Consider the following 11,082-nt stretch of genomic DNA (forward strand, 5'->3'; position numbering starts at 1 on the left):
CATTAAAATCCAAACTAGAAGATGTCAACATGACAACAAGCAGTGCATCGTTTCACAGAAACTGACAGTCTTTTATTATGTTGAGATTTTCAATTACAGTGTCCAATAAAGTGTTTTGGCAGAAGGAATCAGTAAATAAAATTTCACCTAAAACGAAAGAGGTTGTTATCTTTTATATAGTCCATCGAGGCCTGAGTTCAAACTACGCTATACATTTAATAATTTTACTAGAGGATATACTGTACTGATACCTTATTCAGCTTGACATGATATTAGCAAGGTACTGAAGTAGTGATTGTATAAAATCACATATATGTGGATACACTTCTGTAAGGTTTGATACTAAACTATTTAAAAGGGACATATCATGCTAAATCCACTTTTTTTACCCCTTAAATACACTTGTTGTGTACTTGTAGCCTCTAAGAATGCAGATAACTGTCCTTGTTCTGCATAGATATGCTTATATTCTGTTTTGGTCATATTTTTCAAGCCATTTGGTTTTCTCTATTCTCTGTTACATTTTTTTTTTTTTTTTTTTTTACAATTACATCACAGTATTTGGTGTGTAGCTGCTAAACAAGGTCATGGACTTCCTGCTCACCAATTACACAAATCCACCATTTTTAATTTTTTTCACCACGGTCAAGGATGCCGAAACTGCAAGCGGATAAGTGAAAATGTTTGGTTGTTGGTTGTATTACTGCTGCAATTTATTTGTGTCGGAACTCGAAACTAAAAAGTCGCAGTTTACGTCATCTCTGCCTTTTTGCGTTTTAGCTTCCCTCTTGTCGGAAAGTAGGAAAAAACATGGACGCTGGCACAAAACCCATTATTAAAAGTACAAATACAGCCAACCTGAGTCTCAGAATGAGGTTTAAAACTCTATTTTATTGCAAAACGTTTGTCTTTTTTAAAATTTGTCCTGAACTGTTCAGCTTAACACAATGTTGAACAACAATAGGGGGCGAGCCTTCATTTCTGATTTAGCCAATATGGCTACTGTTGTTAAAACAATAACAAGGACAACACTGTTCTACGCGGTGTTTTGTGCACGTAAAGAGTGCTATCTTATGTACTAAATGTTACGTAAATATCAGAGAACTGATAAAAACAGTGTTTCTACGAGAAGCTGCCATCATGAATGTGGAAGTCGGGTAAAATCCTGTTGCAGTGACTTTCCGACTCGTAATTCTGAATTTAGGGGCAGTTCCAGAACTGTTCTGTTAATGAACTGTTCTGAAGTGCAGGGGTAAAGAGGGTGTGTGGGGCAACGATATCGAGGAATTAAGACCAAAGCATTGCAGGTTCACTTTACATAAACCACAACTGAATGATTTTAAATGTAAAAAGGAAGGATTTAAAAGCATGATATGTTCCTTTTTAATAGGCCGAGCTAGGCAAAGTATTTTTTTTCCTACGTGTTGTTTTTCTAAAACCATTCTTTCATTTTGGACATCAGACATGAGAAATGCAACATATTTGCAGACCTCTGCACTGAGAAGCACCGACTGTAACAGCATGAACCCTGAACACGTTTCTTCCTCTAACATTTTTGTTCTCATTGATGTAATGGATGTTTCCCCCGTTTGGGTCTTTTTCCTCGCGTTTCCTCCGGTAAGGTAGATGTTGTGCCTTTTGTAATGGCAGCACGGCATCCAGAGGCAATGGATCACAGCAGCCTTGGAGCAGCGTTATAAAATGCTGGGAGTATTGATTCCCTGTGACACGGATTATTACAAACACAGATTAATAGGCAGTACGTTTCCAGCTGCAGGCGGGTTAAAATACTGGAAGAGTGACATTTTGCAGCAGCAGTTTTGGATGTTTGAAACCGAATAATAGAGTTGTGACAGTGATATACAGTGCAGCAGGCTGTTGCAGTTTCAGAGTGTCCCTGTGGAGAAATCCTTGAGCTGTTTTTCATATAACATAAAGGTTGCGTCGAATACCAAATCAGAATCTCCCAAATGTATTTTTTTCTGATCCTTTCATATGCTTTTACAGCCTGTTTTCCCCTTCATTCTCAATCAGCTCAATGAAATCTGTGAGGACATTTAATTTTCATTCATTCCTTTTCACAGCCGTAAAAAGCCGTTAAAGATACAGTAGAGGTTTAAAGTGCTGTCTTGTTAGAGCGCTGCGCTCATGGACCCTGTTGTGGTCCCATGTGTCAGCGTGTGATAATAACAGAGGAGACCTGGGAGCGGTCAGGTCAGGGATGAGTAGTCTCGCATGTGAAATATTCAAACGCTGTTTTGTTTCAAATGAGCCCGCTCTTGTTTTCTCACACAGCCAGGAAAGGGTTTCAGCCTCAGAGGCCCTGAAAACCCAAAGGGCTTCACATCATTTAGCTTTGTTAATTTATTCAATGTTTTCGTGTCTGTGAAATGCGATTTAAATAGTGTTTCAAATTCCTCTCACATTATGTTGCATCAGCTTAAATGCATGAGAGGAGGTAATTGAAATTTGAATACTGGTTATTGTTCAGCCGCTGGGGAAATAATTGTGCAAAACGAAAATAGCTGAAGTATTTTGTGCTTTACATTCTAAAAATATTTCATTAATATCATTTTAAACATTTTATTTTTGCCTCAATGTATACCAAGATTACAGTTACCAAAGTTGGAAAGGGATTTTTACACCTTCACAATGTTCACTTACAGATAATAACCTAACAGGCAAATCTCCCATCAACATCAGCTGACGAAATCTTTGAAGCCGATTTGAATGTTATTTGGCTTTATTTCAAATTTGCTTTATACATATATATATGTATATATATATATATATATATATATATATATATTGTTTTTTTGTTATTTTCATAGCAAGTAAGCAAAAAACGTCACCAGCAACACCCAGTATAACATTTAATATTTATTGGAGGTTTTGTTTTTTTAGATAGACACAAATTGATCACAACAAACCAACTGGGCAAAAATACTAAATATTTCCTGTATTTATTTATTTTGCTTTTAAACACTACTATACTTCTACAAAAACTTTATACCAGTAAAATGTAGATGGACTAGTGCACAAATAAAGATTGCTGCAGAATTGAATATTAATAACCTACATTTTAAAGAATACAAATAAATGTAGAATCTTTTTGTTTTTGTTTCTGTCCCATTATGTTTTACATCAACCCAAAGTGAGACATTTACATTTGATATTTTGTTTTTTTGTGTTGCTTCTTTGCCACTCCTTTCTTTGAAAAAAATCAGACTGTGTAGATGTGGAGCTTATTTCCATAAAACCAATCAAAACATTTTGAAACTAGGTTTAAGGAGTCCCTCACCTTTTATGATTACAGCTAAATATACAATCATTTACCAAAAACAGCTTTACAACAGCGCATCTCCATCTTCTGTCTCTGTGTTATTCGAGTGTTTTGAAAACCTCTTAAGGTCTAATGAGGTCATAAACAAGATAGAAGCTGCAGAGGAAGAAACTTACTGGAAAATACAGAACATAATGGAACAAAAAACGTGTGTCATGCCTGTTTGATTGACGTTTTTTTTCTTTCTTCTTCTTCTTTTGGTTCAATTAGGCTGGATGCATATTTGTCACATTTTAACACTGGAAAAGCTATAAATAATATCATTAACATTGTCTGAAAATTTCCTTCAGTTTTAGGGTTCTGATAATGAGTTTAGTTGTTATGCAACAGCAGGTTGTTGTTTATATATATATATATATATATATATATATATATATATATATATATATATATATGTATATATATATATATATATATATATGTATATATATGTATATATATATATATATATATATATATATATATATATATATATATATATATATATATATATATATGTGTGTGTGTATATGTGTGTGTGTTTTTATGGGGACTTCTCTGACCAGGTAGTGGGACGATATTCAGAAATCCTGAGTTCCTAGAATTCTTAATTACATTTTTTTTTCTCTTTAAGGCCACTTTATAAAAAGCTATGCCATTGTATTTAAAACTTATTCTGTGTCACGTTAATCACCAGACAAGTAGAAAGATGATATTTAGAATGATACGAAAAATGAAAACCTGAACAACAAATAATGATTTTCAGGCAGTCCTTGAGAGTTGTGTTCTCTGATCAGCTTCATAAAAATAAATAAATACATAAAACAATTAGAAATATGCATTTACTTTCACTGTGGGGACTAAAATGTTATTTCTAGATGATACCATCTAGAAATAACATGACAACATGACTTTGGTCATAGAGGAGTTACTTGGGAATGCCGAATAGGTCATGATCAGGTTCCAGGGACTTGAACATCGAGCATTTGGTAAAAATGCGTACATTTGTGTATCAAGTTTTTTTTTTTCTTATATGACTTTGAAATTCTCCTTATCAATTCATACTTTTCAGGATTAAGTTTGCAGTTAAAGTGCACTTTTGTTTAATACAAAGTTAACAAACTCTAACACAGCTGAAAATCTTAATTTTTTTTTCCTTTACAAATACTGACAGCAGAAAGAAAAGTTTGCAATCGATGATTCTGAATGTAGCTTCAATCGGTGCTTCACATAACCACACAAGCCAACTATTGGCCTCTTGATAGAAAATTTAATTTATACAGGAAGGGATGTTGTACAGAGAGATGGGGAAAATAAAATAAAACTAACGGTACTCTGCATTTAGTCTCATTATTACCATGAAATTCTCACATTTCAGGTCCAACTAAGCAGAAGTCATTTGATTTGATTCGCTGGTTTCTTCCCTGCAGCCCACTTTCTGCAGAGACACAATGTCAGGGTGTTTCCCTGTGAAACACAATGAACTGTAGCTAATCATAATCTCCTTTGAGGTCAAAAAATCCATAGCAAAGCTCAAACAACCGTGCTAAAACTCAGCTCAAGAAAAATAAAACAAAATCAAATTGTAGCCACATATCTTGATGTTGAAATATTGAACGATTGCAGTTGAGAATTTATTTACTCGCATTGCAATGAGGCTCACAATGACCTGAAACTTTTTAAAAAGTGAGATGCACTTGCCTTTGGATTTCTCTCAGTCCCCGCTGCGTCACCCTCCACGACCCACTCATTATTGATGGCGCTCAGTGAGGTAGTCTCAGAGCAGCCGAGCGTGAGCCTGCCTGCCGTCCAATCTCCATATTAAGGACCAAAGGAAAGGTCAGCCTGGCCACGTCTAAACAGTTATTGACAGGTCAGGAGTGATGCTGCAGGGTGAGAGGGGAGGAACGGTCAGTAACACGGATAATTACCATACAGCTGTGAAACGGACGGGGTGGAGTGTGAACGGTTGAGGGGGAAATGCTAAGCAGAAAGCAGCTGAGGGTGTTCATGGAAAGAGTATTTAGTTACCGTGTAAAACGTTAAATGTGGGATTTTATGGAAAAAAGCCGAAAGTGTGATTATAAATACCATCCTGCGTATTCTGCATGTTTATTTTACAGAAAACTTAATTAAATGAAATAATTGTACGAGTTCTGTGGTAAGAAGGAAAGCGTTCTCCACATGTAAACATGTAAACATACAGGCAGTTGTATTTGTTAGAGAATCCTGTGGGTTCAGCTTTGTGTGCGTTGCAAAGTGTAAAACACACCATGAACATTTCTAAAGGGCAAAAAAAACTTCTATTGATATTTTTAAAAGGCAACCACTTTGCTGTGATTTTGGCAACTTCGAATGTGGAATCCTATTCACCCTGAAAGCGAAAAAACAAAAACAAATTGGTGGTTTATGTAGCAATAGGGTCAGAAGTCCTCTTATATTTCCCATTTAATGTCACAATAAATTTAAGCTTTTAACTATTTTTTTATATATAAAGGTGCATAGTGTAAGTTTTAAAGTTAAATATTATTTATTTTATTTCCCATACATGCCCTTACATGTAAAATTAGTTTTCTTACAATTCCCTCTATAGGCTTGATTAGGGTGATTCAGGCCGTGTTCTTTAGGCGTGCATGGAGGTGTGATGCACTGTGCACTCTTGTTCACCCTGGCTACTTTGTTGAGTCTCCACCATAATCGATGCATTAGCAAGAGAACACGAGCTAACTTCAATATTTCTAGCTTTCCTACTTCAGAAGACATTACACCTTTAAACAAAAGACCTGGGCAGTCGCAGCGGCAGATGCTGTTCCTCTTCTCCAAAGCACGTGCACAACACTGGTGTGATTTCACCGTGTCACCAGTGGGGGCAGATGTCTACAAAAATCCTGGATTTGCACTGTGCTCCTTTAACCAACCTGTTTTCTTTTTTTCTTTAATCAACACAGAGTCAAAATAACACGAAGGCTCAACTCTATACATATTTTCACCTAAATCTATTTTATGAGTGATACTAAACGTTCTGGATTGTCTTTTAGGGAGCCAGAAGGCCTTTTAACTTTCCCTTCCTGATCATAAGTGAAAGCAGCTGCTAAGATAAAATGGTTCTGTTTGTTTTGTTTTACCACAGCACTGATTGACCAATGCTCAAAATAATAGAAAACTCTTCCAGAGCCATTTTGAAATACCCACAGAGTCCAAGATCGTCATTTTTAACAACAAGGGGGTGTAATTAAGATGATGAAATAAAACAATATTGCTAACAGAATGAAAACTGTTGGAATACCAGATTGAATGCCCTTAGTAATGTTTTTACACTACCAAGTACATCTAAATTTGTTTTTGTTTTATTGTTGGTTTTCTTACTTTTGTGTTGAAATTGTAACTCTTGCAAGTGTAAATCTTGTTTTGCTTCTTTTTCTACATAAATTCAACTATGTAGGTATGGCTCTGCTTCCTAACTTTTGACCTGTTGTGTATGAAGAAGTTTCTGTTCCACCACTGGTCTTGCTGTTGCTAATAATAAAACGCTGGAAATAAACAACAAAACGTTGCAATAAATGAGCCACAAAGGAGTCTAGCAGTGCATGAAGGTCTTTTTTTTTGTTTTTGTTTTATATTTTATGGTACACTTTATTTCTACTGTAGCTGAGCACCAACTACTATTTGAAGGGATGTGGATGTGCATATTTTTGGCTTTGACAGGAAGAATGTTTGGCAGTGTCAAGGAGAGACCTCCGGACCAAATAACGTAACGTCTGTCAGCCACGCTGCTGGCAGCATCACGCTGTGGCGCTGCTTTGCTGCAAGCGGTGCTGGTACATTGCAAAAAGGTTCAGAACTATCTCTAAAATGTTTAACCTTACCTGATATTATAAGATAGAGGCTTGAGACCTCAGTATTATTTCATGCTTCAACATGATCCCAAACAGAACTAGTACATTAAAACTGGTTGTGAAATCGATAAAGTATAATAATTTGTAAGTTCTAAAATGCTCTCCCCAAATCCGCAAACTTAACTTTATTGAAAACTTGCAACCGGTGTTGAACCAGCTCTAACAAAACCTGTGGTGACATATCCACAAAGAAAGCTGCAAAAACCTTGTTGATGACTACAGAACATGTGTGCTCGATGTGTAACTGAGAGATACACCGTTTGTATAGACTGTACATGGTTTTGAACCTATGTGGGTTAGAGAGATTCCACATTTAATTCACAGCTAGGCAGGAAATTCTTGTATTTAAAAATCCTTGAAGTTGCTTGTTGTGTAATTGTTCCAGTCTGGTACAAAAGCAATTTGATTAAATAATTAGAAGACAAAAATGTATGCCTAATATTCATGCAGGAGATTAGTCTATGTAAACTCCTGACTGCTGCTCTGTGTATTACATCGAATTCTCATTATATGGAAGATGCCCAGATTTCTTTCCTTCTTTCACTTTATTTTTAGTAAATATCCAACATTAAACACAGGAAACAGTAAAAAAACAAAAAAAAAACAACGATAAACAAACAAACCCACAATTTACCAAAAAAAGGAATAGGCTGAAGCAAAGCTTATTATTGCCTACCCTGTTTTATACTTACGACCTTTACAGCCTACCAGGTTCTTTACAGTACGTATATAAATATTCAAATCTACATAACATAGGATTTTATCATTTTACATTTTAAAGCCCTTTTAAAATTCACCAAGAAAGGACATAACTTTAAATCATGATTCAATTCATTCCACTTTCACACCAATAACTGAAACACATCTAGACTTTATCTGGCTCATGCTCTTTTGCACATTCAAATATAAACAAATCTCGCAAATCATATTTATTCTCTCTTAACTTCAATAATTTCTGAATACCAGAAGGAAGACTTTTGTTCACTGCTTTATACATTATTTCCAGTATTTTTATATAAACAATGTCTTTGAATTTCAATGTGTTGCTTTGAATGAAGAGTTTATCAGTTGGTTCACGGTATCCCACCTTATTAATAAGCCTTATAGCTTTTTTTTTTTTGCAATTTAACTAACTTATCAATAATTGTTTTATTTAATTTGAAGAAACTTCTCAATGTTTCTGTCATGTAACAGTGAAATTTCCTTCATGTTTCCCCTCTGCAGATCCATCAGTGCATCACAGGCAAAAGACGATGGTGACGGACATGTGCTACCCGACAGAGATATCCAGCCTGATGGACTTTGGCACCGCTGACTGCTCGCTAGGCAAAGGTACATTGTTGCTCCAAATTACAAGGCGTTGCCGTGGTGACAGCAGGAAGTGAGCACGGTGATTTATCCTGGCAGTTAAAAGGACGCAGAGCTGTCAGCTTGGCTCAGGGGGTGAACGCCAGAGCGAAAGGCCTTCGCAGGCGAGAACAATCAGATAACAACACTTGGTGTCTGGCCATGAGGGCCCTTAGCGTTCGCTGCAGGCCTGGATTTATCTCAGCTGAAAGCCTAATCTGTTCTGTCACCTATTTCGCGGTGTCATATTGATCATGAGACTTCCACAGAAGACAATTTTACTTTCCAGATTGCTTCGGAGTTTGCTGAAATGCATCGCTCTTGAGTTGGATTGTAATGGGCCTTTATAGCATGGCAACAAGATCACTTATCTCCCACAATTACCAGCATCAGCATGAGAAATGTGATGTTTTATGAGGAGGCTTATGCAGCTCAGGCTGATGGCCTCTTTTCATTTCATCTTCTACAGTAATCATCCCTAACAATATGCAGCCACACCACAAAAAGTTATTGATCACAACTTCTGTCCACTACTTTCGTTTGTTCCTTAATCATTAAGCCATGCATCCATTTCTTCTTCTCAACACAAAACCTGTCATTATTATTTATAGAGCTTACTGTACTGTGACAAAGATGTCCGCCTACAGAATTTTTCCTTTTTATGCTTTATTGTAACACCTAAAGGAGTTAAATAAAGGTGGGTCAAATAAATACAAAATGCAGTTTCAGAATGATGATTTTATTTACTGAGGGAAAAATTGCTATCTTAATCAACCCGAACCTATTTGAAAAAGTATATAATCCTCCTTGCAAAGTCCTGACCCAGGCCTGATTATCTCCAGACTTCAGTAATCAGAAATCACTTACTTAGAATCTATCTAAAAGCATCAATTTGCAGAAAGATCCCATAATGCAATGGTGATGCCCAAATCTAAAGGAATTCAAGAACAGATGAGATTAAAATTCAGAATCTTCCAGGAAAAAGGCATCCTACCACAATTACTTAAAGAGCACATCAACAGTTCATTGCAAAAAGGGGAAAAAACTAAGCAAAACTTTATTGAAATGAGTGTTTGCCCTTGATTTGAGCAGGTAAATAATGATATCTGCCAATGGAATGAATATTTTCACCCCTAAAATAAGATAATTAGATATACTGCACTTGAAATAAGATGATGGAGATGGGTTTAAGCGCAAAAATTTTATTCCATTAATATTCCATTCTTTACCTGCTCAAATCAAGGACAAATACACTAATTTCAAGAAAATGTGACTCACGTTTTGTTCCCTTTTTGCAGTGTTCATCGAGGAGGTAACAAAAGCAGAGCAACATCTAAAGCACCGCAGCCCTCTCTAAAATTGCCTCAGTTTAGTTAGATCTAAATTTCACAATTTCACAACAGCAATCATGAACACGGGCTCTTACTGTTGAATCAGTGTTTGTGATTTAACAATAAGACAGAGACTGGACACTAGTGACACCTACGAGCCAACGACCACCGCTGAACAGAAGGAACAAGATTTTGACGATCCCAAAGAAAGTTTGCATCCCGTTACAAGCGGTGTAAAACTATTAAAGTATACACCATACAAGGTGGTGGTGGTAGTGTGATGGTCTGGGACTGTTTTGTTGGCTCATGCTCTAGAATTGCTGTAACTGGTTAAACCATGAACTGCTGACTATAGCAGAAAATCCTGGTTATCAGTTCCTGACCTGGACCTTTAAGCACACCTGGGTTACGCCGCAGGGCAGAGAACCGAACCGCCCCTGGAAGATTACCTCTGAATAGCTAAAAAATTTAAATCACAAACTCAGGAGTGGCCTAGTCAAAGTCTGGGCTAGTATCCTACTGAGATACTGTGGGAATACACTGGCAATGCTTCAGAACACCCTAATATGAATCAATTAGAAACAATGAAGAGTCGGCTAAAACATCTTTACAGCAATAAAGAAACCTCAGCAATATTATTCACAAACACTTGATGGCAGATTGTTGGCAGTATAAATATTAATTGGGTTTAGGGATCAATTACGTTTTCACACACAGCCAGGTTTCTTTGGACATGTTTAAATTAGCTTTTTTTTTACAACTGCTTTTGTGTTTATTCAGGTTATCTTTATATGATATATAATTTTTTATGTGACAAGAAAGAAAAAAACACTCATCTGCTGGGGCCTGTGGCTCTCTGTGGGTACCGTAGTTGTTTTGCTATCAGAAGGTTGTGAGTTTGATGCCACATGTCGATGTGCCCCTGGCCAGTGTGTGAATGTGAGAGTAACTGGTTGAATGTGGTTATGGTATCAAGAGCTTTGAGTGGTCGTTAGGACAAGGAAATCTCTACATAAATTCACTTCATCCATAAGTTCATCTTGGAAACCAAGACAAAGGTGCTCAGACACCAGATTTCCCCACTGAAAGAAGCAATTTACGTTAATCTAATTTGACAAAAACTAATATGATAACCGTTATTACTACTGAAAGGAACATAGTATGTTCCTTTCAGTAGTAATAACGG

At 36.4% G+C, this 11,082-nt stretch overlaps 1 protein-coding gene across 1 annotated transcript in view; it reads left to right on the plus strand.

Moving 5' to 3' along the window:
• Positions 1-8,618, plus strand: part of LOC118560546 (kazrin-A-like) — a 60,134-nt gene extending 51,516 nt beyond the window's left edge. Inside the window, exon 2 of the mRNA XM_036131632.1 lies at positions 8,443-8,618. Within this exon, the coding sequence (XP_035987525.1) occupies positions 8,443-8,603 (161 nt within the window). The 3' untranslated portion in view covers positions 8,604-8,618. The remainder of the gene's footprint in view (positions 1-8,442) is intronic.
• The last annotated feature ends 2,464 nt before the right edge of the window (positions 8,619-11,082 follow it).

This window comes from Fundulus heteroclitus, unplaced genomic scaffold, assembly GCF_011125445.2.
Source record: "Fundulus heteroclitus isolate FHET01 unplaced genomic scaffold, MU-UCD_Fhet_4.1 scaffold_449, whole genome shotgun sequence".
NCBI lineage: Eukaryota > Metazoa > Chordata > Actinopteri > Cyprinodontiformes > Fundulidae > Fundulus > Fundulus heteroclitus.